The sequence below is a fragment of the Erinaceus europaeus genome, chromosome 13, assembly GCF_950295315.1.
Source record: "Erinaceus europaeus chromosome 13, mEriEur2.1, whole genome shotgun sequence".
NCBI classification, from domain to species: domain Eukaryota; kingdom Metazoa; phylum Chordata; class Mammalia; order Eulipotyphla; family Erinaceidae; genus Erinaceus; species Erinaceus europaeus.
The window spans coordinates 66,358,845-66,386,299 of record NC_080174.1 but is presented as its reverse complement, the minus strand read 5'-3'; the positions used below and the strand labels follow the sequence as shown (position 1 = coordinate 66,386,299).

Here is a 27,455-nt window from a genome sequence, read left to right as displayed (position 1 = left end):
CAGAGTCTTGTAACGAGGAAATGGCTCAGCTGGTAAAGCACAGAACTTCCATGTCTGAGACTCGTGCTTCAATCCTTGTCACATGTTCTGCACTGGGGCTCCCCCCCCCCCATATAAAGTACGCAAATCTTTAAAAAAATAATATGAAATAGAACAAATAATAAAAAATTAATCTGACATAGTTCTAATTTGTAAGAAGGTCACAGTCTCATGAGATAATAATTAGAATCCCTTATACAGTGTATGATGGTTCTATGGAGCACCAACTGCTATCAGGAAATCCTTTCTAACAATAATGGCACTTGACTGGAGTCTCACAGCTGGGGTAGGAGTTCACCAGTAGATGAGTGGAGAGAAGAATATTCCAGAAAGTTAGCACATTGTGACAATGTTAGGGTGATCTGGGGAAGGACAAGCAGTGTACGTTTCCGAAGTCTGGTGTGAGTCATGTGTGAGATATGAGACTTGAGATATGAGACTTGAGTCTGGTTTTGTTCAGATCCTGGGGGGCCTTCTGATACCCTAGGAAGGGCTTTTGCTGAAGAGTTAGAGATACTGGAGGGATACAGTAAGATGTGAGCTGTAGATCACGAGTTGTAGCTCTTGCATTGTTGTGAACAATGTGTCTGAAAGAGCAAGATGAAGGGGCCAGTGATAGCACACCAGGTTGAGCGCACATGTTACAATGTACACAGACCCAGGTTCGAGCCCCCAGACCCCACCTGCAGGGGAATGTTTTGCGAGTGGTGAAGCAGGGCTGCAGGTGTCTCTCTGTCTCTCTCCCTCTCTATCACCCCCTTTCTTTCTTGATTTCTGGTTGTCTCTATCCAATAAATAAATACAGAAAAAAATAAGAGCAAGTTGAGATCTAGAGAGGACTCTAGAGACAGCAAGAACTGAATTAGACCCATGGCAGTCAGGGGTTGGAATGGCTTAGAATAGCTATTCATAAGGAACAGAGTCCACAAAAATGCTGAAATAAATTTAGGAAAGGCTGATGTTAGATTACTTCTTGTATAGCTAGAATATAGCATCCATACAGTAATGATTGGAAAGTCCTATGTAAATAATTCAGTAATGACCGAAAAGCCCTATGTAAATAATTTTCTAATCAACAGACTTAGGGCCAGAGAGATAGCTCACCAGGTAGTGCCTTTGCCTTGCCAAGCATGCATCCTGGGTTTGAGCTCTGGCACCACATGGGAGATACCACATGACACAGGAGGAAGCTCTAGTGCTGTGGTGTCACTGTCTCTCTCTGTCTCTCTTACTCTCTCAATGAAAAGGCAGCCTGGAGTGGTGAAGTCAAATGTGTGAGGCCCTGGCTCGGGCGAAAATGAAAAAGAAAACAGATTTTGTTTTATAGGGAAGTTTAAGGTTCATAGCAGAATTAAATGTAAAGAGTTCCTATATACTCAACATATTTACACACACACACACATACACACTGTTCTGATAGAGGGGGAGAGAGGAGGCCAGGAAGTGATGCAGTAGATTAAGAATTAGTACCTCAAGCATGCATTCCCGAGTTTAGTCCCCAACATAGCATGTGCCAGAGTGATCTTTTCCTCTTTCTCTTCTCTTCTCTCCCTCTCTCCCTTCCCCCCTTTCTCTCTCTCTTTCATTACTTACTTTATTTATTTTGGATAGGGACAGAAATTGACAAGGAAAGAGAAGACAGGGAGAGGGAGAGAGGGGAAGGGAGAGGGTGACCTGTCCTTCCCCAGATCACCCTAACATTGTCACATGGTGCTAACTTACTCTTACTCTTCTCTCCACTCATCCACTGGTGAACTCCTACCCCTGCTGTATGACAGACAACCTAATAGAAAAACAGCCATTGGAGAACTGAGTAGGTAATTCAACAGGATACCTGAGTGAATAACAAACAAGAATATAAATAGATGCCTTGCCTCATTAGTAATTGCAGAAATGCAAAATAAAAACTATTATGAGACATTTCCAAACACATACCAGAGGGGCTGGGACAGTAGCAGAGGACTTGCATGCCTGACACTACAGAAACCACATGTTCAATCCCCAGCACCACCATATGCCAGAAATGAGCAGTGCTATGATCCACTCTTTTTTTACAGAAATAAGTAAGTACATATTTTTAAAAATGGGAAGGGAATGGGTTGTGTCACACCCGGTCGAATGCACATGTTACCATGCACAAGGACCCACGTTCAAAATCCCACTCCTCACCTGCTAAGTAGTGAAGTAGGTCTACAGGTGTCTCTCTTTCCCTCTCTACCTTCCCCTACCCTCTCAAGTTCTCTCTGTTCTATGTAATACAAAAGTAAGGAAAGGGAAAAGGAAAAAATGACTGCCAGGAATCATAGTGCAACACCCAGACCCCAGCAATAACCCTGGTGGGGAAAAAAATAAAGCACTTCTAGCTCTCCTGAATTTCTCTGCCATTGTGCTGTGTGGGCTGACTGGTCTTCACTATATCTTCTCACAAGACTTTTGAGAATCAAGCAATTCCTGACCTAGAAACAAAAGCAGAATTATCCTACTTCCCAATGGATTCAGATGAAAATCGATAGTAAAATATGGTACAACTTCCAAGAGAAGACACTGGAAAAGAACAAAGCTGGATACAGAGGGCATCATAGAAGATGGCATACCTATTTATGTTTTCACAGGTCATATTGGGAAAAAAACATTTATTTGGACATTTTAAAATTAGGAACCCATTTCTTCTTTTTTTATATATAAATATTTATTTCTTTTTTGTTGTCCTTGTTTTTTTTATTGTTGTAGTTATTGTTGTTGATGTCGTCGATGTTGGGTAGGGCAGAAGAAATGGAGAGAGGAGGGGAAGACAGAGAGGGGCAAAGAAAGACACCTGCAGACCTGCTTCACCGCCTGTGAAGCGACTCCCCTGCAGGTGGGGAGCCGGGGACTCCAACCGGGGTCCTTACCCAGTCCTTGCACTTTGCCCCACGTGCACTTAACCCGCTGTGCTACTACCCGACTCCCCTATTCTTTTATTTTTATGTTTCTGTCTTTGTTTTTAGACTCTAATAAATATGTGAAAGCACTGTTTGAAAGAAAAGGGGGGAAATGGCAGGGGGTAGATAGCATAATGGTTATGCAAGAGTCTCTCATGCCTGAGACTCCAAAGCCCCACCAGGTTCAGTTCTACACACCACCATAAGAACTGAGCAGTGCTCTGGTAAAAAAAAGGGGGGGATGGGGTGGGGGGAACTTCCGTGAAAATAGCTAAAGTGAAAAAAGGTAAGCCCACGTCTTAACAAGAATGTAGATCGAAGGGGGTCCAGCGGTAGCGCAGCGGGTTAAGCGCACGTGGCGCAAAGCGCAAGCACCAGCGTAAGGATCCCGCTTTGAGCCCCCGGCTCCCCACCTGCAGGGGAGTCACTTCACAAGCGGTGAAGCAGGTCTGCAGGTGTCTGTCTTTCTCTCCCCCTCTCTGTCTTCCCCTCCTCTCTCCATTTCTCTCTGTCCTATCCAACAACGAACGACATCAACAACAACAATAATCACCACAACAAGGCTACAAGAATAAGGGCAACAAAAGGGGGGAAAAAGAAGAATGTAGATCCAGGGGCCAGGCAGTGGCACACCTGGTTAAGCACACACATTACAGTGCACAAGGACCCAGGTTCAATCTCCTGGTCCCCACCTGTAGGGGGAGAACTTCACGAGTTGGGAAGCAGGGCTGCAGGTATCTATCTCTTTCCCTCTCTATCTCCATAATTCTTTCTCAATTTCTCTGTCTCTATCCAATAATAAATAAATAAGTAAATATAATAGACTGTAGGTCAATGGAAATTCTCTTATACATAGCTTGTGGTAATGCAAATTGGTTTTAAAAAAAGACTTTGGAGAATGGTTTTTTTATTTTTGCCTGTTAAGGCTGCTATTAAATATATCTAGGATCCAGCAATTCAATTAATAGGTATATGCCAAATAGAAATGCCTGTATCTGAGCTTTAGAAGACAGCAATACTCATAAAAGGAGACATCATTCATAATAGCTCCAAACTGGAAACAATTTAATTGTTCATCAGCTGAAAAATGGAGAAATAAATTATGATATCTATACAAATGATGGATCATGTTGTATACTTGAAATAAACTGTGATGCAAACTACACCTTAGTTAAAAATGCTAAGTTGGTCGGGAGTCAGGCGGTAGCGCAGCGGGTTAAGCGCACGTGGCATGAAGTGCAAGGACCGGAGTAAGAATCCCAGTTCGAACCGGGCTCCCCACCTGCAGGGGAGTCCCTTCACAGGCAGTGAAGCAGGTCTGCAGGTGTCTGTCTTTCTCTCCCCCTCTCTTCTTCCCCTCCTCTCTCCATTTCTCTCTGTCCTGTCCAACAACAGCGACATCAATAACAACAACAATTAAAAAAAAACAAACCAAGGGCAACAAAAGGGAATAAATAAATATTTTTAAAAATGCTAAATTGTGGACCAGGAAGTGGCACCCTGAGTAGAACACTGGATTTGCATACATGAGGTCCCTAGCATTACATATGCCAGAGTGATGCTCTGGTTTTCCTGTTTTATTAATAAATGGAGCCAGGTGGTGGTACACTTGGTTGAGTGACAATGTGGAAGGACCCGGGTTTGAACCCCATCCATACCTACAGAGGTGAAAGCTTCCGAGTGGTGAAGCAGTGTTCCAGGTGTCTTTCTCTTTCCTTCCCTATCATCCCTTCTCTCTTGATTTCTGGCTGTCTCTACCCAATAAATAAATAAGATAATTTAAAAAAATAAATAAGTATTTAAAAGAAAATGTTAAGTTTTGTGGGGCTGTGAGATGGTTCATCTGGTAGAGACACCACCATGCTTTAGAACCTAGTTTCAAGTCTCTGGGCATTAGATGAGAGTTCCTGCAGGGAAGAAGCTTTGTGAATGGTGGAGTAATGCTGCAGGTATCTCCCCTCTATCTTAAACAAAAAAAGCCCCCAGGAATTAATTAGTGATAACCCTGGAGAGGCAAGAAGAAAAAGCTAAAAGTTAAATTGTGGTATATTTACCAAAAAAAAAAAAACACAAAACACCATAATGTACCTAATCAAATAGTTTCTACTTATACCTAGATAACCTCCTCACCTACTTCCTATTTCACTTCCCTCAATCACTCTAAAGCTAACCTTGTCAGACAAAATAAGGACTACAAAAGCTTGGTAGTGACAAGAGACCAGAACACTTTAAGGACAACTCTTTGGTCACTACCAGGGCACCCCATTACCTGGGGCCCTAGTCAGGGAGTCCTGGGATTCCCACACAGACATGATGGGCCTAGACCTCTAGCAGATCCTTCTCGACACTGTCACTGGTCACTTCCATCAGGAATAACATAATGGACCCCTTTGTGGGCCCCTATAGGACCTAGCCATCAATGTGGATCAACAATGGTAGGGACTGTTCCATTCTCACAATGGAGGTTGGACAACATACTCTACCCAAGGAAGATGGGTCCTGAAATTAGTGCAGCCTGGAATGTTCTTAGTTATGACCACAGAATGTGAGCTCAGACCTACATGGATGCAGAGGTTACACAGGCTCTCCTGTGCTGATCAAATCGGGGTTTACAGTTAACAATATATATTTTCCCCATATTTGGGAGATACTCTCTTCCCTGATCCAGCTTTCTAGTCCTTTTCCCAACTAGGACACCATCTCCCCAGACAACAACTCAGGTCCACCTGGATATCAGCTGTCAGGCTCAGGCAAAAATTAGTAAAGTCATGGGCCTTGAAATATAACTAAAATAAACCTACTAGCTTTTTCCAAAATGGAGACCCCCCAAAATCTTTTTTTCTTTTTTTTTCACTCCAGGGTTATTGCTGGGGCTCAGTGCCTGCACTGTGAATCCACTGCTCCTGGAGGCTTTTTCTTTTCCCCCTTTTGTTGCCCTTGTTGTTTATCATTGTTATTATTATTGTTGTTGTTATTGCTGTCATCGTTGCTTGATAGGACAGACAGAAATGGAGAGACGAAGGGAAGACAGAGAGGGGGAGAGAAAGAAAGACACTTGCAGACCTGCTTCCCCACTTGTGAAGCGACCCCCCTGTAAGTGGGGAGCCAGGAGCTCAAACCAGGATCCTTATGCCAGTCCTTGTGCTTTGTGCCATGTGCTCTTAACCCGCTGCACTACTGCCCAGTCCCTGAGACCCCTAAATTTTCATCTGCAATATTTGTTGTTAAAATTCGGAGGCTCTTGCCGGCTGGGTTGGCTTCGCGGTGGTGAACAGAGATGCGGAGACAATGGCTGGGCAGGGAAGCTGTATTTCTTTATTCAGGAACAACGATTCATAAACTAAGACAAACTAATCACCAAACAGAACTCTGCTGTCTCTTTGCGGCGGCGCAAGCACTCTCTCTTACTCTGGACTCAGGAACCCTCTAACTCTTGAACTCTGTCACTCTGGAACTCTTGAACTCTCATACTCGGGAACCCTCTGAAACTCTTCCACTGTGGAACTCTCTCTTACTCTGTAACTCTGAAACTCTCGAACTCAGGAACTCAGGAACTCTCGGACTCTCTAACTCTGTCACTCTGGAACTCTGGCGGGTTTCCTAGGGGTGGGGCCAAGCGGCCCGCGAAATTAACTGGACTGATCTAATTCTCTTGGTGGGGGAGGGCTAGAACAAACCAATGTAAAGCATACGACAAATATTCTTTTTTAAAACAATTTATTTATTTATTCATGAGGATAGAAGTAGAGAAAGAGCCAGACATCACTCTGGTACATGTGCTGCCAGGGATTGAAATCAGAACCTCATGGTTGAGAATTCAGTGTTTTATCCACTGCGCCACCTCCCAGACCACTGCAATATTCTTGCCTTTAGGTTTTTGATTATTCAACAATTTGTTCTGCTTTATATCTTAACTCCTTTTCAGCCACCAGGTTCCAGATGATACCATGATGCCAATCAGACTTCCCTGGGCAGAGGACCCCACCAATGTGTCCCCAGATCCCTGCCCCACTAGGGAAAGAGAGAGACAGATTGGGAGTAGGGATCCACCTGCCAATGCCCATGATCACCAGAGAAGCAATTACAGAAGCCAGACCTTCCACCTTCTGCACCCCATAATGATCCTGGGTCCATGCTCCCAAAGGGATAAAGAATAGGAAAGCTTTCAAGGGAGGGGATAGGATATGGAGTTCCAGTGTTGGGAATTGTGTGGAATTGTAGCCCTCTTATCCTATGGTTTGTCGATATTTTCTAGTTTATAAATAAAAATTTAGAAAAGACTCAAGAAAAAAATTGTGGTGTATTCATACAACACTAAACAATAATGGGAATTATCAAATTATCATTTTATAAAGAAAATAAATCAAACCTCTTAAGTTTAGAATCTTTCCTAGTTCTGAGGGCTAGAGTCCAGATCAAAGTCTTTTATAGTTCCTGGTGAAATTTCTACTCCTGGTTTGTAAACGGAAATCTTGCTAAGTCCTCACATGACCTTTTCTCAGTGCTTAAACCTTCAGAGAACAGAACGACCTTCCTCTGTTTTCAAAAGTACATTAACCCCATGAGATCAGGATCCCAATCCAATGTCTCCTTACACTAAAAGGCAAGGGGAATGTGACGCACAATCCATAGCAGGCTGCTCTCCCTATAGTTTTAGTCTATTATTAAACAGTTATTTGTAAGCTAATGATGGCGAAGTATATTTTAAATGTTGTACACCTGTTGAGAATATAAAACCCAGCAACATAAGTAGCAGTATAGTGTCATCATTTATTTTATCTTTTTTGCAGAAAATATGTAATATTACATGGAGAAACAAGAATGATGTGTAAGTCTGTGTACCAATTGTTATCACTGATTATATATATGCTTGGTGAGACTGTAAGTAATTATTGTATATATGAAAGTTTTGGCGTTTCAGAAATATAAGGAAAACTATTAATATATGGACTCTCGTTGAGAATAAAAGCAAAACTCCCTGAGCATGCTAGTTTGTTAAAACACCGGTTTCTATACTGTGCCTAGTCTTTCCCCAAGTGCCTACTATGGTATAGATTCTTTGAGGCCAATGATGTTGCAACGATACAGATGTTTGTCAAAGGATTCAAACACTCCCGTTCCTGTTGTCAGCCGCGGAGACCTAGTTCTATTGATCAGCCAGTGGATGGTGTGGGATCCCAGAACATCGGCTGCCACAGCAGCGCAGCAGGGCGGCTGCACCCGTGGGCCGGCTCCGGGATGCCCACAGCGCGGGACCAGAACCCCAGGAGGTACCGGCTAGCCGGGCCGCTGCCCCGGAGGATGCCGGGAACCGCGCTGGAAGGCCCCTGCCGCGCAGGCGCACTGGCCTGGGGCCGCGCTACGTGGAGCATCTCTGCTCTGAGCTCCTGCAAGCGGCCGCGGCTGGAGGGCGGCGTTGCGAGCGGGTGAGAGGCGGGCGCGGGGCTTCCCCGCGGGGTCTGGGGAGGGGGTGCAGGGCCCAGCGCCGCCTCTGACCCGCCCGCGGCCACCGTGGCGCAGTGGGTCCAGGGGCCCAGAGAGGGGCGCAGACAAAGGCGGAGGGCGGAGGGGCAGTGCTGGACAGGGCAGGGAAGTGCTGGACAGAGCAGGGAAGCGCTGGACAGAGCAGGGAAGCGCTGGACAGAGCAGGGAAGCGCTGGACAGAGCAGGGAAGCGCTGGACAGAGCAGGGAAGTGCTGGACAGGGCAGGGAAGTGCTGGACAGGGCAGGGAAGTGCTGGACAGGGCAGGGAAGCGCTGGACAGAGCAGGGAAGCGCTGGACAGAGCAGGGAAGCGCTGGACAGAGCAGGGAAGTGCTGGACAGGGCAGGGAAGTGCTGGACAGGGCAGGGAAGTGCTGGACAGGGCAGGGAAGCGCTGGACAGGGCAGGGAAGCGCTGGACAGAGCAGGGAAGTGCTGGACAGGGCAGGGAAGTGCTGGACAGGGCAGGGAAGTGCTGGACAGGGCAGGGAAGTGCTGGACAGAGCAGGGAAGCGCTGGACAGAGCAGGGAAGTGCTGGACAGGGCAGGGAAGTGCTGGACAGAGCAGGGAAGTGCTGGACAGGGCAGGGAAGCGCTGGACAGGGCAGGGAAGTGCTGGACAGGGCAGGGAAGTGCTGGACAGAGCAGGGAAGTGCTGGACAGGGCAGGGAAGTGCTGGACAGGGCAGGGAAGTGCTGGACAGGGCAGGGAAGTGCTGGACAGAGCAGGGAAGTGCTGGACAGGGCAGGGAAGTGCTGGACAGGGCAGGGAAGCGCTGGACAGGGCAGGGAAGCGCTGGACAGGGCAGGGAAGCGCTGGACAGGGCAGGGAAGCGCTGGACAGGGCAGGGAAGCGCTGGACAGGGCAGGGAAGCGCTGGACAGGGCAGGGAAGCGCTGGACAGGGCAGGGAAGCGCTGGACAGGGCAGGGAAGCGCTGGACAGGGCAGGGAAGTGCTGGACAGGGCAGGGAAGTGCTGGACAGGGCAGGGAAGCGCTGGACAGGGCAGGGAAGCGCTGGACAGGGCAGGGAAGCGCTGGACAGGGCAGGGAAGCACTGGACAGGGCAGGGAAGTGCTGGACAGGGCAGGGAAGTGCTGGACAGGGCAGGGAAGCGCTGGACAGGGCAGGGAAGCGCTGGACAGAGCAGGGAAGCGCTGGACAGAGCAGGGAAGTGCTGGACAGGGCAGGGAAGTGCTGGACAGAGCAGGGAAGCGCTGGACAGAGCAGGGAAGCGCTGGACAGGGCAGGGAAGTGCTGGACAGGGCAGGGCAGTGATGGACAGGGCAGGGAAGTGCTGGACAGAGCAGGGCAGGGCTGGGCAGGGCAGGGCAGAGCTGGACGGAGCAGGGCAATGCTGGACGGGGCAGGGCTGGGCAGAGCTGGACGATTAAGGGCAATGTTGGACGGGGTAGGGCAATGCTGGACGGGGCAGGGCAGGGCTGGGCAGAGCTGGACGGGGCAGGGCAATGCTGGATGGGGCAGGGCAGGGCAGGGGCAGAGCAGGGTAGGGGAAGGGCAGAGCAGGCTTGGGCAGGGCAGGGTGGGGGCAGCCCTGGACCAGGTCTGTATGCTTCGCTTAGGGAAGGAGACAGAGACTGAGGGGCGGCCTGACATGCTGCTAACCAGTAAAGGAGCTGGTACCGAGACTCTTAAAAAAAAAAAGCTATTATTAATGATTGAACCTGCTGGGCATTTTCCTGGGACCACTGGGGCCTCATGCATGGACATCTGTGCTCTAACACATTGAGCTGTCTTCCTGGTTCCCTGGAACCTTTTTGATTCCAAATCTCACTTTATTGAAAACATAATACCGCCCAACACAAAGAATTGAGATTTAGTCATCCTTTCATTCTCCTTGACATCAGCTCTGTGTTTTGGATCACGTGGGCTGTGCCGTCTCCATGGAGAACAATTGAAAATGTCAGTGATTCATGCATATTTTAAAATTTTGATTTTCTAGATCTTTAACAAACTGTTAAAGCATCTCCTGTGGATTCATAAAGGTGGCTGCTTAGAATTAATACTTGAAACTTCCACCCACCTACTGAGGAGACAAAGCTCAAGATGGGATCTCTTTCTTAAGACCCTTAGAAAGAAAAGGCCCTGACTCAAGATTTCACTGCAGTATGTTCATGAGTTCCTGAGAACTGAGGACTCCAAGAAGCAGGAGTTGGTAATTAGAGGAGACTCATACTCATTTAAGGTTTCCTATCTGAGGAGCTGGCAGTTTCCTAATCAAGAGTGGACAAGAACAATCAGGATTTAACTTTGTGGGCCGAAGGCAGGAAGCTCCCCCAAAAGGAGTTCTGAAGTCATCATGCCCCAGCAGCTCCCACTTACCCTTCCTGGGGAGGTTGACACCTGTGTGAAGTTGGAGAGAACATCTCTGGGGAAGAATGTAAATAACAAGTCTGAAAAAGAAGGTGAGAATAGACCAATGGGTGGATGGGAGGGAAAAGTGTCCCCTCTTGGGATGACAATTGCATAAGAAGTCTCTGGAGTTCTTGATTGTGGGTAGTAGCAGTTCAGTCTAAAGCTACCTGTTAAATGTCATGGCTGTATATGTTCTTTCTCCTCATCTTCGTTCTGGGTAGTGGAGAAAGAAGGACTTGCCTGATTTTCTTTGCCTTACAGTGAGGAAAAGTACCGGGTAAGCCAGAGCATCTTGTGCTAGAAAGCAAGAAAGCACCCAAAGACAGTGGACACATACCAGGAAGTTGCAACAGTCATATTCAAGGGACTTCCAATGGACAGATTTAGAGCAGATTACACATACATATTTATTATAACACTTCATAAAAGTAAAATTACACAAATTCATGATGACAATTAAAATAGAGAAAGAATGGGAGAAAAATTCACTTGTCAACATAGGAGGTGATTAATATCAACTGTACCACCTCCCTGGCTACAGAATACCTAGTTTCCACCAAGTAGAACTTGAGTAAAGTACCAAGGTATGCTCAAAGGAAGACATATAGGAGGACTGTGGAGGAAGGTGTGTCCAGTGAGTGGTGTTTAGAGGGAGATGCTATCTGGAAGAAGGTTGCTAGGTTCTTAGATAGTTTGTGATAGTCAACTTGATATTATTTGGATTTGTCTTGCCAGTGGGAAATTTTTGAGGAGTTTTGAATAGAGAAGTGACCTGATGTACTCAAGCTCTTGGATCCACACTGATTCATTTATTTTTTTAATTTTTAAATATTTTATTTTTTAAATCACTTCTTTCTTTCTTTACTTATTTATCTGAGGGAACAGAGAAAATTTGAGAGGGGAAAGGAAGATAGAGAGGGAAAGAGAAAATGACATTTTTAGACCTGCTTCACTGCTTGTGAAGCTTTCCCCCCTGCAGGTGGGTACCAGGGCTTGAACTTGGGTCCTTACACATTTTGATATGTACACTTAACCTGGTGTACCACCATCCAACCCCAGATTCATTTATTTTATGAGAGAAAGGGAGAGAGAAAAAGACACACATACACACACACACACACACACACACACACACACACACACACACACACACTACTGGGAATCAAACCCAGGGCTTCACACGTGCCAAGTCCTGTGTTTTGCCTGCCTTGCTGCTTCCCTCACCTTGGATTCCCATTGGCTGTTAGAAAATATTAGTCACCCCCCACACCTGGTCAACAGTGTACTTATTACACAGTCTCCTTACTAAGGAACCATCAAGTTGTTGAGTTACTATAAATATCCCTCTTTATGAGTGGATGTACTGAGGAAGGGACCACATTTTGTGGATCTGCAGACTGTTTTTCTGTTGGGAATTTGGGGAAAAGCAAACCACATATTTCTTTTCCTTCCCCAGCTCTGCTCTCTAGGTATGCTCCCGAGACCCAGGGAAAAAGCCTAGAGGATGAAGTAACCCCTGGAAGTGTGACAGCGGGATCTCAGGTGGGTTGACATTGCCTTTCACTTCCTTAAAATTGTTTCTCAAATTTCAAGAGTCCCAGACCATGATTTCCTTTGGTATGACATGATATGGTGGGTTGGATTTTCTTAACCAGATATCATCAGTTGATTTCACAAGTAGTTTCTCCCACTGACAGCTGCTTTCCAGAGTAACAGTCTTGTTTCTAACAATCTTCTAGCCATTTATACAACAAGATTAAAAAGTCTCTCTGTGTGTGTGTGTGTGTGTATAATTTGTAGGGTGACTAGGAATTTGTTCACCTGGTAGATAAAGTACTTTACTTTTTTAAAGTTTAAAAAAATTTTTTTATTCCCTTTTGTTGTCCTTGTTGTTTTATTGTTGTAGTTATTATTGATGTCATTGTTGTTGGATAGGACAGAGAGAAATGAAGAGAGGAGGGGAAGACAGAGAGGGGGAGAGAAAGATAGACACCTACAGACCTGCTTCACTGCCTGTGAAGCGATTCCCCTGCAGGTGGGGAGCTCGGGGCTCAACCTGGGATCCTTACGCCGGTCCTTGTGCTTTGCAACACCTGCACTTAACCCACTGTGCTACTGTTTTTTTTTAATTTTTATCCTCTTAATTTATTGATCACATAGAGACAACCAGAAGGGAAGGGGTTAATAGAGAGAGAGAGAGACAGAGAGACACCTGTAGCACTGCTTCACCACTCGTGAAGCTCCCCCTCCCCCGCAGGTGGGGACCAGGGCCTTGAACCTGGGTCTTTGCACATTATAACATGTGCACTTAACCAGGTGTGCCAACGCCTGGCCCCTAAAGTTTTTTTTAAATGTTATTTATTTATTTGAGACAGAGGGAAGGCGGGGGGGGGGGGAGATGGAACAGGAAAGAAACAGCGAGATACCTGTAGCCCTGCTTCACCACTCATGAAGCTTTCCCCTGCAGATGGAGAGCAGGGGCTTGAACCTGGGACCTTGTACCCTGTAGTGTGTGTGCTCTACCAGGTTTGCCATCACCTGGCCCTGATCAGATACTTTACTAAGCACAGTGACCCAGGACTTTGAGCCCCGGGTCACCACATGGGAGGACCATGGAAAAAAAGGAAGTTTTGCAAATGGGAGAATGGTGCTGTAGTGTCCCCCTCTCTGTCTTGCACCTTCTTACCTGGGGGGAACATCTGCTAGGAAATGTGGCATTGTATATGCACAAAGCTTCAGTGAAGCACTGGTGACAAAAACAAACAACAACAACAAAAAGTATGTAATGCTATTTTTGCCCTTAAACTTAGAAAGGTCGTCTGGAAGAAAGACAAACTGTCGCTGTTCCAGACCCGAACAATGACCTGGAGTGGAAGAAAGACTCACACACATAATACAGTGAGGAAGTACACCCAGATTGCCCACCTCCAGGAGGATTTCCCACAGACAAGAGAAATCCTGAATTGCAGTTCCCAGTCAAAATTTGGGCTCTTTTTACTGGCGCCTAGGACAAGTACATCATAGAAAGCAAAAGTTCAAAGCAGATTTGCCGAGTATAAGCAACTCATGTACGTGACTTCCACAGGGTGTGTTGTACATACTTTTCATGGGGTTTGTACTATGTGACTTCCACCCCATACCCTGGGACCCTCCTTTACAGACACTATGTCATTAGTCCTGGATTTATCATCTACCTTAATCAAAACCTTTTGCTTAGCAAAACATGGCTATCATCAGAAGTTAAAGGTCAGACTTTTGCCTTTGGGAAGCTTTTACTATAGACTTTTCTTTCTGAAGCAAACCACATGCATCTTCTTGCTCTGGGACAAAAGAAGTAGGTTGGAGTTTACATTTCATGTCCAAAAGAATTAAGCAGGCTTAAAGCCATTCTCTGCACATAATGATTTCTAGGGTCCTTTCATTCCTTGTCCCCAATAACTAACATTGTAAGGCACAGTAAGGAACATTTCTAAATGTAAAAAATGAAGTTCTGAGATCTTTGGAAATTTATATTCTTCATAAATTACCCTTAAAAGATGGTCTTTGGTCATGTCTTCTAACAGAACTGTAACTTAAAAGATAAATGAGAAACTACAGAGTGGGGTGGTTATGAGGATTATAATGAAACAGTCTGAGAAGAAAAGGAAAGAAAACTTCTAAGAGCATTTTAACAGTCTCTGTAGTAGAAAATGAGCTAGTTAGAAAAACTATGACTGGGGCCAGATGATGGCACACTGCATTAAATATACATATTACCATGTGCAAGGACCTGGGTTCGAGCCTCTGCTCCCCACCTGCAGGGGCAAGCTTCATGAGTGGTGAAGCAAGTACTGCAGGTTATCTCTGTGTCAGTATGTCTCACTTTATCCCCCTTCTCTCAATTTCTCTATGTCCTATCGAAGGAAGGAAGGAAAAAAGAAAGAAAGAGAGGAAGAAAGAGAGAAAGAGAAAATAATGGTAGTGAGGAGCAGTGGATTTGTCAATGCAGACACCAAGCCCCAGAGATAATTCTGGATGAAAGAAAGAAAGAAAGAAAGAAAGAAAGAAAGAAAGGAAGGAAGGAAGAAAAAACAAAACAAAACCCTAGCAACTGGAAAAGCTCTATATGTTATTCTGAAGCCTAGGAAAACTAAAAAAAAAAAAATTACGACCAGGGGCACTGATATAGAATGAGTTACTGGAGTGACTCTAGCTTCCAAAACCTTATGGGGGTGAGGAGATAGCTCAGCTTGTACAGTGTGCACCTACCATGCATGAGGCCCTGTCAATGCATATACTTTGAATAGTATCTGTGGAGCTTTTTGGATGGTGGAGTGGTACTATAGTATCTCTCAAGATCTCTTTTTCTATGTCTTTCTCCCTCTCTTACTGTAAGATAAATAATAAAAAATTGTCATGGAGCTGTCGTTCACCAGTGGTATTGCATTTGTGTGAGGCCCTGGGTTCATCTTGCTCTGCTACATGAAAAAAAAACACATATGGTATAGTATTTAATCTCATATCTTCTTTTTGAATTCTTTCTTTCTTTCTTTCTTTCTCTCTTCCTTTGTTTCTTTTAATATTTATTTATTTATTGCCTTTTGTTGCCCTTGTTGTTTTTATTGTTGTAGTTATTTATGTCATTGTTGGATAGGACAGAGAGAAATGGAGAGAGGAGGGGAAGACAGAGAGGGGGAGAGAAAGATAGATACCTGCAGACCTGCTTCACTGCCTGTGAAGTGACCCCCCTGCAGGTGGGGAGCTGGGGGCTTGAACCGGGATCCTTACACTGGTCCTTGCGCTTTGCGCCACATGCGCTTAACCTGCTGTGCTACCTACCACCTGTCTCCCTAATCTCTTATCTTTAACCTTTCTCAAATTCAGTTTTTCATTCACTAAATGTGCATGCAAGTCTTAGTCTAACAGGCTTGAAATGCATTCCAGTGTTACACATTGTATACAATACAGTACAATACATTAAGAACATTAAAATAGTCTCCACACTTAAGAGATTTATTGCTGGGGCTGGGGGATAGCTCACCTGGTAGGGCACATACCTTACTACACATGTGGCCTGTGTTCAACCCTGAACTGCATGGGAATGATACAGCACTGGAGGGGTGCTTTGATTCTGATTCTGACTCTGATCCCCCTTTTTAGCTTATAATATTTAATTTTTTATTTCAGATAATTTATTTTTAAGAAACCACAATTCCTTCTTTGCAAATCTAATGGCTTTTTAACAGTCTTCAGTTTCGAGGACTAGTATTAATTACAGGGTTTTTTTTATTGCCTTCTGTATTATGATGCCTTCCCCTTATATATCTGTCTCTGTATAGATCTGAAGTAGGAGAATGAAAAAGTTATGCTGGGGTCAGTAAAATTACCCATGCATGATACCCCAATACTGCAGAAAAATTATCTCAACCTTCTGGCGAGAGAGAGAGAGATTTCAGTGGTTATTTAATTTTTGTAAAATATATGTTACAGCCTTTTCTACTTTACAACAGAGTGTCTGCTTATGTCAAGGGCTATTTCTTACTAGGCAGAAAACCATTCTGTTCTCTCCTATGTTTCTTCAAAACCATCCTGTTCTCTCATACTTTTCTCATTAACAGAAATTTCTATCAAAAGGCATGTTATCCATGTTGAAAAATACTTCATTTTAACCGGTTCTCTAAGAGAACAAGAGATAGCTTACCTGGAAGGCCATGTGCTGTGCCATGTGCATAGCCTGTGTTCAAGCTCCAGCATCACATGGGAACACCACAGGGACGCACCAGTTCTACTGTCTCTCAGTTTATTTGTATGTGTGTATGTTATGTGCATGTATATATATTTGTATATTTTAAATAAAAAGTTGGCTTCAGAAGCAATGGAATTGCATATACATGAGATCCCAGTGCCAAAATAAACACGCTTTTCAACTGAACAAAAGTCTCTGTCTTCTCTTGTGGCTTTACCTACTTTAGGACTCTCCTCTTTCTCAAATATTGCTGGTATTTATCATTATTAATCTAAACTCCTATACACTGTTCTGTTATGTTCTTTCATATTCCACAGATAGTTTATCTTCAAAGAAATTGTAAGTGGCAAAAGACAACTTACACACATTTGGCATCGCTATGTAGCTTCCAGCAGACACTCAGCCAAACAAGTTTCAGAAAGGTATTCAGAGACACTTAACTAGAGTCTCTTGGCACCAGGTGGGGTGAGGATAGCTACCAAAACTCTGGAAATAAGCATATTTGGTATTCTAGGAGCTGTTGACCTTCCAAGATGTGTACGTGGACTTCACCCAGGAGGAGTGGGAACAGCTGACTCCTGCTTACAGGAATCTGTACCGGGAGGTGATGCTGGAGAATTACTGGAACCTGGTGTCAGTAGGTAAGGGTGAGCTCCCTTTGAACTAGAACCCACACTGGAAAAAAAAAATCTTTATTTCTACATTAATGCTGTTCTTGCACTTTGGGTTTGGTGTTAGAGGATTCTAGTTCCTTCTGAAGACCAATTCAAGATGCTATGTTTTTCCCCTTATGGTCTTTCTACTAGAAGCTCTCTTTACTTTTTAACCTCAGTCCATTCAAGTTTTTTTTTCTCCACAAGTAGGATATCAGCTTTCCAAGCCTGGTATGACTTCCCAGTTAAATAAAGGAGAACTACCGCTGATTGAACAAGATGTATCAGGAGTTTCAAGTTCAGGTAAAAGTATGGCAGATGGGGTCATTGTCATGTTTGTGAGAGAAATTCACTCAAAGCTGTCTCCTGGGTAAGAGAAAGACTGTAACCATCTGAGTGGGACTCAAGAAATCTCATAACCATTCTAGGCCTTTCTTGCACTTAACCCCTTCTCATTTATTTCTCTGGAGTCAGAAGAAAGAGATGCCTTTCTTGTCAAAGTCAACTTTCTTCACTATCCCAACCCAATTGTTTCTTCATGATCCTAGGCCTCATTCTGATATTTATCCTGTATGTTCAAATATACAAGGGTCTTTCCTCAATAAATGCACACTTTACTGATTATCCTATTATTTTATCATGGATTTTATTTTTACTAACGGTTTCACTTAATTTCTTTCTTGAATAGCCAGGGAGGTGACTTACTAGAACATAAACCTGAGACCAGGTTTAATCCCTGGCATCACATAGGTGATGCTCTGATCTCTCTCTCTCTCTCTGTCTTATGATAATGAATAAGTAAATATGGGGCCAAGCAGTGACACACCCAGTTTAGTGTACATATTACCATGTGTAAGGACATGGGTTCATATCTGTAGAGGGGAAGCTTCACAAGTGGTAATGTAATACTACAGGTGTCTCTCTTTCCCTTTATCTTTTTCTCTCTCCCACCTCAATATCTTTTTCTCTTATAAAATAAAAAGAAAAGAAAAATGGCCACTAGAAGTGGTGGATTCATTATGTTGGCACCAAGCCCCAGCAGTAATGTGGTGGCAAAAAGGGAAAAAATGTAAATAATTTTAAATATATAAAAAAATTCCTTAATATAATTTTGATTCCCTTTTTTAACTTATGTAATTTAACTTTTTATTTCAGATAATATTATTATTATTATTTATATTACAGAATTACATGTCAGCAAGGGTTTAAATCCATACCATTCCCACCACCAGAGTTCTGAAACTTCAGTCTCCCCACTGCAGTCCACCACAGTTCCCCTAAGGTTGTAGACATAGGCCAACCATCATCTCTACAACTATCTGTCCACATTTATTCATAATTGCCCCCCTGTTTGTTCTGATTCAATGCACTCTTCCCCTCCAAGCCATGCACAACAACAAGCTACCTCCATGTCTCTCTCTCTTTTTCCTTCTTTCTCTCTGGGTGCTGATGGAGCTGGATTTCAGAGCCCTCTTATTTTCCTCCTATCACTTCTCCCTCACTGGGAGTATGCATCAAGGTTGTTTCTGTGAAGCAGAAAGTAGGAGTTCTGGCTTTTGTCACTGCTTCTCTGCTGAACATAGGCATTTACAGGTAGATTAATATTCCCAGATGGTTTCTATCTTTCCCTAGTGAACTAGAGCTCTGGAGATGTGAGGGTTCAGGACACATTGATGAGGTCATCTGCCTAGAGAAATTGGGATGGAGTCTTGGTAGCATCTGTAACTTGGTGTCTGGAAGGTGGCATGACCTAAGTTGAGACAAATAGGCTAATGAACAGGAACCAAAAAGTAGGATCAGAGCAGATGAGACTAGAGATTTTAGGGTAGAAGAAAGTTAGAAGATCCATTTTAGGCATGTTCCTGGGGGCAAGTCACCCTATAATCTACACAAACTCCCACAAATGCATTGTGATGATTTCAGTGATATCTTTGATGCCTATATTTTACATATTTTCAACTTTGTTTTGTGCTTTTATATGAATTCTAGTATCACATATCCCCGGTATTTAGGATTTCTCTATATAAATGTGCTGTTCTTACATCAAACTATACATTCCAAAGCAAAAGCCATCTTCTCTCCTAACAAGTTTCTTATGGTAATATTCCTTGTTATTTTAATGTCTAAAACTACAATTCATGATATCAGCAAGAATATGTCAGATTTTTATACTGTTTTTCCTCTCATTCCTTACAGCTTATTTGATATTACCTGTCATATTACATTCTTTTCCATCTGTTTAATGCAGTGTTGAATCAGGTTCCTATTATCTCATGCTTATAACTGTACTTTCTATTTGCATCTACTGGTGATGCCTTGGTTTCTTCATCTGAATAATTTTGGATGTTGATATCAGATTTGGCCACTTGAAAATTTTAATTTATATTGTTCTCATGCTAAAAAGAAAAATTAAGTGACACCATGTTTTCTGTAGTAAGTAATCTAAGCCTTTTTGCTTACTTCTTTTAGTCCATTTCAAAATTTACTCAGCTATTACTGATGACTTTGCATGTACTATTCTAAAATTAGGCTAGAAATCCTAGGAATAATATTTTGCTGTGAAAAAGAAATGTTGGTAATTTAGTATGGCAGGATCTAGAATGGGAGGATAGAAAAAGAAGGTGAGGGTAGATGTACAGGTTCACTGTGTGTGTGTGAGGGGGGACACAGACCTTTGTTGGTGGGAATGGTGTTAATATACACATCTATTAACATATAGTCTCACAATTAAATTTTTAAAAAGGAGGGAAAATTAGAAAAACACCATCATCTGAAAATTTTGTGCCGTAGGCTGACAGAATAGCTCACTTTCTTAGTGTGCCTGCTTTGCCATGCATGCAACCCATATTTGAGTCTAGCCTTTGATGCATTGAGGAAAATTTTCAATGCTATGGTATCTTTCCATTTTTTCTCTGTCTCTTTATACCTGAAAAGGTCATTCCAGAGCAGTGAAGTCCACCATCACTATCACCAACAAAAATAATCTATGCCCTATATACATGAATGGAATATTATCTAATTTAAGATTTTACAGTATTGATAGCATTTTACACATATTAAAACCATTTTTTCACCTCTTACATAGGTAAAATTTTATGAAGATTGATATAAAATCCCAGTGATTATACAGGAAAAGGTACCTACATTCATCATGTGCACCTATAATCACAACCTAATAATTCGTTTTTAGTGAATTCTATGAAATACTGCTAAGATTGTACAAAATGTATATATAGTGATAAAGTGAAAATTAAAGTCAACCTAAATATTTTTTAGTATGGAAAACTCAAATTGTTCGAGTATCCATAAGAAAAATCCAAGGTAGTTGATAAATAATGTACAAACAACTGTATTTATTATAAACCATTAACCCCAAGAAAAATAGCTTAAAAAATGAATGAATGAATGAATGAATGAAATAAACCTGGTAGTAGTGTACAGGACTTGTATTTGAACAGTACTACACTCAATCCTTAGCATCCCCAGTAGCCAGAACTGGCTATTGCTCTAGTAAAAAATATATATATATAAATATATAGATATAGAAGGGGGTAAGATATAGTTGGGTTAAAAAAATAGCAATGGGTATAGAAATAGTACACTATGATCCATTTAGTGTATGAAAATGTTTATTTATGAATGCATACACAAAAATGTATAATTCATACATAATTGTAAAATGTTAAAATGAACACTTGCTAAAATATTGAGACTGCAATGTGGAGGGAGAGGCTAAACCTCTTTAGTAAATTCATTATTATTTGTTTCATTTTAATGTTTTAAAAAGTATTTAAGATACTGCTTTTTTATTAAAGATTTATCAAAATGAGAAGGTGGGGGGAGAGAGAGAAAATATCAGAGCATCATTCTGGTACAGGCAATGCCATGGATCAAACTTGCAACCTAATGTCTTTCAAAAAATATTTTATTCATTTACTATTAGATAGAGAAAGAGAAAAATTTAGAGGGGGGAAGATAGGGAGAGAAACAGAGGGATACCTTCAGCACTGATTCACTACTTGTAAAGCTTTTCCCTTGGAAGTGGGGGCCAGGGACTTGAAACTGCATCCTTGCTCACTGTAATGTGTGCACTTAACCAGATGTTCCAACTCCTGGCCCTGCAACTTAATGTTTTTATGTTTAGTTCCCTAGCCATTTCCCAGGTCACAATACTTGTTTGTTTGTTTTTTTAATAAAGAAATTTTTGTCATGAAATATTGTATTCAGATGGTAGGGTATTGGAATTATGGCTTCTTTAATTTTATCTTTTGATATTTTTCCTTAAAACTGCTTTCTTCTTACTCTGTTTCCTCTTGCAATTCACATATCTGAGCTCTCCCAATTTCTTAATGTTAGCTCACATACTTATTAACATCTTCTTTCCTTTGACCATTTCACATTCTTTCCTATCAGTTCTTTATGCAGTATAATCACATTTGAAGATAGTCCAAGCTTCCTGTACTTAATACATACTACTTTTTTCTCCTGTTACCCCTATTTCCATTTTTCAAAATACAGCAAATATGTTTTTAAAAAATACTTTATGTATTTATTTATTGGATAGATATAGAAATTAAGAGGGAAGGGGAAGACAGGGAGAGACTCAGAGATGCCTGCAATATTGCTTCACTGCTTGTGAATCTTTCTCTCTGTAGGTGGGGACTGAGGGCTTGAATCCAGGTCCTTGAACATTTTAACATGTGCACTCAACCAAGTGTGCTACCTAGCTCCTATTTTTTTCTTCTTTTTTTCATTTCCTTCTCCCTTTCTTTTCTCCCTTCTTCCTTTCTTTTAATTTTTATTTATAAAAAGGAGACTTAAAAAAACATAGGATAAGAGGGGTACAACCCCACACAATTCCCACCACCAGAACTCCATATCCCATCCCCTCCCTGACAGCTTTCCTTCTTTTCCCAGAGCACTGCTCAGCTCTGCATAATAGTGGTGCAGGGGATTGAACCTGTTGCCTCAGAGCCTTGGGCATGAGAATCTTTTTGCATAACCATTATGCTATCTCTCTCACCCAAGAAATATATCAAATATGGTTAGTTTTGTATTTTTAATTCTCTCAGACATGAAGAATAAAGAATCCATTGAATCAACCTTGAAGAATATTTCTAGAGAATTATACTGTGACCTGATGGAAAGACCCAAAAGAGGAAGCACTTTATATTCCACATTGGGAAGAGTCTCCAAAACTGATAAGTTAGGAAGCCAGCAGGAAAAAAATAGGATAGATGAGGAACAGAACCCCTTGATCTGCAAGAAAATGCTTACTCGGAAGAGAGGCCAAGAATCTAACAAAGTTGCAAAACGTATTAATGTTAACTCAAAAAGTAATCCAGGATCAGTAGCACCTCCAAGAAAAACAGACCATAAATGTGAAATGACTGGACAGAATAGCAGATATAATTTAAATTTGATTAATAATTCCAGGAGTTATACAAGAATAAAATCCTTTGTATGTAATATTTGTGAAAAAATCTTCAAACAGCTCATTCATCTTACTGAACACATGAGAATTCATACTGGAGAAAAACCTTTCAGATGTAAAGAATGTGGAAAAGCCTTTAGTCAGAGTTCATCCCTTATCCCACACCAGAGAATTCATACTGGTGAGAAACCCTTTGAATGTAAGGAATGTGGGAAAACTTTCAGACATCCATCATCTCTTACTCAACATGTCAGGATTCATACTGGGGAGAAGCCCTATGAATGTGGTGTATGTAGGAAAGCATTCAGCCAAAGCATTGGGTTGATCCAGCATCTGAGAACTCATGTTAGAGAGAAACGTTTTACTTGCAAAGAATGTGGAAAAGCATTTTTTCAAATTAGACACCTAAGGCAACATGAGATTATTCACTCTGGTATGAAACCCTATATTTGCAATGTATGTAATAAAACCTTCAGCCATAACACATACCTAATTCAGCATCAGAGAATTCATACTGGAGAAAGACCTTATACATGTAAGGAATGTGGGAAAGGTTTTAGTCAGAGAATACATCTCTCTATCCACCAGAGAGTCCACACTGGAGTGAAACCTTATGAATGCAATCATTGTGGGAAAGCTTTTAGGCATGATTCATCCTTTGCTAAACACCAGAGAATCCATACTGGAGAAAAGCCTTATGATTGTAATGAATGTGGAAAAGCCTTCAGCTGCAGTTCATCTCTTATTAGACATTGCAAAACACATTTTAAAAATACTAGCAGTGATACGTGAAGTATGTGCAACACAAAAGAATCACCATGTTGGAATAAAATCCTGTAAATTAGTGGTTTTCTGAATTTTGGATCTCAACTACCAATATATTTTTGTAATGGTTTAACCCAGTATTACAACTATAAATTTTGCCATATTAAAAAATTAGCATTGTTTTAGAAAACAATCATTTTAATATTTAAATGTGTAAGATGGATAAAATTCAAAAGCAGTTCTTTATGTTAAATTAATTTTATGAAAATCTCCCCAATTTTTTTTCTTTTCACTGTAGGCCAGTGATAGCTTCATCAGTTTGTTACAGTCAGTGATCTGCAAACTGAATTTTGAGAATCACTGTTTAAATACCACTTTAGTAAGTTAAAATAAAATGTCCTATAGTTATGTGAAAGCCCTTATATGGCTAGAAGAGGAATAAATAAAAATACCAGTTGACTGATTTCTAGAGAAATAATGTTAAATATGGTTTTATAGAATTCATATATGAGATAAATATTTATATTTTATACTTACCTTCTGAGAATAACCTTTTAATGCAAGTAAATATATAATTTGTACTGTATATCCTCTTTTAGAAACAATAGTTACTATTTTAATGCAAAACATCTGGTAGCTGGGGGTGTAAATAAAAAACATCTGGAGATAATACATAGACCAGGGAGTCTCAGCCTTGGCATTGCTATTATTTAGGGGTGGATATTTTGCAATTAAAATCTGTTGTATTTATTGTAGAATGTTTAGCATTTTTCCTGGCTGGCTATAAGATTTTTGTAGATGACAATAGTCTTCCCAACCATTATAACAGCCAAATACCCCCAGACATTGTTTGATAACTCTTAAAAGAGAAAATTGTCCCTAGTGGACAATACTGATATAAGTAAAGTTGTGTTCCTACAGGTATTTAAAAAGTAAGAGGGTTGTTTACCACTCCTGCTGTTGAGCATAAAAAATTATTGATAATAGCAAAGACTTTCATTTAATGTCAAATTAGTATGCTTGTGTATATTCCATAAATCTTGTTTTTCTATTAATTTCTTTGGTACTTTGTTGTATTTATCATCCTTCATGGATCTGTATTCTCCCCAATAAGAAGTTTTAATAATATTTGTGATAATACTATGGAAACAGAAATTATTTATAGGGCTTTATGCAGTTTATGGTAATTAATATAATCATAATGAAATTTTTGTTTATCCCTAAGTAGTTTGTAATATAGTTCTAATTAGCTGTCTTTTAGAGCCATTATTTTATCATTACCATTATTACACCTAAAAATAGGTCATATACCTTCTTAATACATGAGTATGTCTGTCTCACTAACCTCCAAGATGTTTTAACTTTCTCATTGCCCAGTATACAATATTTTATTATATCTTGTGATTTCTGTTCTGTGGGAAGGTCTTTGAGCTAACTACCAGAACAACAGTGTAGGGGCTCACCAGGAAGGACCAGGGAGAAGATAATTGACTACAAGGGCCAATGTGAAGCAGGGAAATATGTAAGAGGAAATACAGGAATTGACTCATATCACTTCAGTGTATTTTATAGATAATGCATTCTTCAAACCATAACCAGAGATAGGTCAAGTTCAGTTTCTTACTATTATGTGGAAAAACTAACAATTTTTCTGGTCATTGAAATAATGAAAGTAAAACTGCAAATCTAGAAGGTATAGCATTATGTCTTCATCTCTAGATCTTTTTTTCAAGTTACTCCATTTACTTTTTTCTAGTCCTCATTAACTGATCCTTGTATAAATATATATATATATTTCATGAGCCAGAACCTCATAGAGTACCTTTTCATCTAGATAGAGAGACATCATAATACTGGAGCTGTTCTCAGTGCTATGGCAATCCCATGAGGTGTGTGTGTGGCAAGGCAACAGGCACCCTACCTGGTGAGCTACCTGCCAATAGTTTTTTTGCCCCCTGGTATAGCTTTGTCAGAAAGATAGTTGAGATACATGCTGTTTGTTATTTACACACACACACACACATTTGTATATATGTATATGTAAGTATACATATTGGAAAAGTATAGCATACTTTTCTGTTTCTCTACACAAAAATGTGTCAAGCCTTTTCCGACAAAAAAATATACATATTCTATTATGTTTCTATGTGTTAGATTTCCTAGGAATTTGGGTTTCTCTGATTGATTACTTTAGTAAAATGCATGACTATCACTTTTCTTTATTATAGTCCCTGCCTCAGTGATTTCATGTAATCCTATGGCTTATATGTGTAACTTGACTGCCAAATTCAGCCTCTCTCTTGAACTCCAGCCTTGTTTCTGCCATCAAGCCTTTATACTTGATACTCCTCCAGATATCCTATGCCTGAGATTTTCATCTTTGCTCCAATGTTACCTTTTCACTGAAGCCCATGTTGAGTATACTACCTTGTACTATAACCTGTCCTTTACCCTAATTTCACTATTCCCAAACTATCTTAATTGCTCTACAATTTCCATATCACAGATCACTTTATATACTGTATGCTTTATAAATTTATTCAGCATGTGCATGCCTGTTTCCGAAGTGTAGTGGTTATCGTGTTTGCCTCACAAATTTATTATGCTTATTGTTTTCTATTGTCTCCACCTACTAGTATGTAAGCTCCATGAGAGCAGGGATCATTTTGTTCACTGATGTATTTATCACAAGTGCCTAGAACAGTGCCTGGCACACAGTAAAGACTCAATAAATATTTGTTGAATTGTTTTGGGTTGAACTGCATTATGTGTTCATATGACAATAAAGATGACCCTTATACTTTAACCCCTGCATTTTATAGATTAGATTTTTGTTTCTTATTTTTGAATAAATAAATTTTATTTATTTATTTTTAAATTTTTATTTATTTTATTTATTTATTCCCTTTTGTTGCCCTTGTTTTTTTTATTGTTGTAGTTATTATTGTTGTTGTCATTGTTGGATAGGACAGAGAGAAATGGAGAGAGGAGGGGAAGACAGAGAGGAGGAGAGAAAGATAGACACCTGCAGACCTGCTTCACTGCCTGTGAAGCGACTCCCCTGCAGGTGGGGAGCCGGGGTTCGAACCGGGATCCTTATGCCGGTCCTTGTGCTTTGCGCCACCTGCGCTTAACCCGCTGCGCTACAGCCCGACTCCCTTTTATTTATTTTTTTAATGAGAGAGACAGAGAGGGATAAAGAGAGACCAGAGCACTGCTCAGCTCTGGCTTGTAGTGCTGAGGATTGAACCTGGGACCTCAGACACTCAGGCAGGAAAGTCTTTTGCATAACCATTAGGCTATCTCTCCAGTCCAAGAGGGATATTTACAAGTTAGTTTTATAAAATAAAGTTAATACATCTATGTTCATAGGAGCACAATTCATAATAGCTAAAACTTGGAAGGAACCCAGGTACCCAACAACAGATGAGTGGCTGAAAAAGCTGTGGTACATATACACAATGGAATACTATGCAGCTATTAAGAACAATGAACCCACCTTATCTGACCAAACTTGGACAGAGCTAGAAGGAATTGTGTTAAGTCAGCTAAGCCAGAAAGATAAAGATGAATATGGGATGTCCCCACTCATCAACAGAAGTTGAGAAAGAAGAACAGAAAGGGAAACTAAAAGCAGGATCTGATTAAATTGAAAGTAGGGCACCAAAGTAAAAACCCTGTGGTGAAGTGGAGGGTGGCCATTGGGCTTCCCAGCGTAGCGGGGGGTGGTGGTGGTGGGAAAGCAGAGGTGGGTGGTTCGGATGGGACACAGTCTTTTGGTGGTGGGAATGGTGTTTATGTACACTGCTATTAAATTGTAGACATATAAACCACTATTTAATTAATATGAGAGGGGTAAAATTGATCATATGTCTAGAACTTCTTAAAACACAGACTGAGTCTTTTTAATACATAGGCTGTCTTTGATATGTTGACTCTTTCAAAGGCCTAGACCAGGGAGAACAGAAGCAACTGGTAGCACTGCTATATACAAGATGCTGGCTATTATACCCCAAACCTTAACAAAGGGACTTTTCAAAGTTAACCCAATCACCAAATAATG

At 41.4% G+C, this 27,455-nt stretch overlaps 1 protein-coding gene across 2 annotated transcripts; it reads left to right on the top strand.

Annotated features, from left to right (window-relative positions):
• The first annotated feature begins 8,303 nt into the window (after nucleotides 1-8,303).
• Nucleotides 8,304-26,564, top strand: ZFP69B (ZFP69 zinc finger protein B). Of its 2 annotated transcripts, none has more exons than XM_016193876.2 (6): nucleotides 8,304-8,386; nucleotides 10,403-10,865; nucleotides 12,272-12,357; nucleotides 17,055-17,181; nucleotides 17,404-17,496; nucleotides 22,266-26,564. In XM_016193876.2, the coding sequence occupies exons 2-6, from the start codon at nucleotides 10,760-10,762 to the stop codon at nucleotides 23,417-23,419; spliced, it is 1,566 nt and encodes a 521-aa protein (XP_016049362.2). In that variant the 5' UTR covers nucleotides 8,304-8,386; nucleotides 10,403-10,759; the 3' UTR covers nucleotides 23,420-26,564. The 2 variants fall into 2 exon arrangements, with proteins under 2 accessions (XP_016049362.2, XP_060062129.1); XM_060206146.1 differs by having other exon boundaries at nucleotides 17,401-17,496.
• Nucleotides 26,565-27,455: the final 891 nt, after the last annotated feature.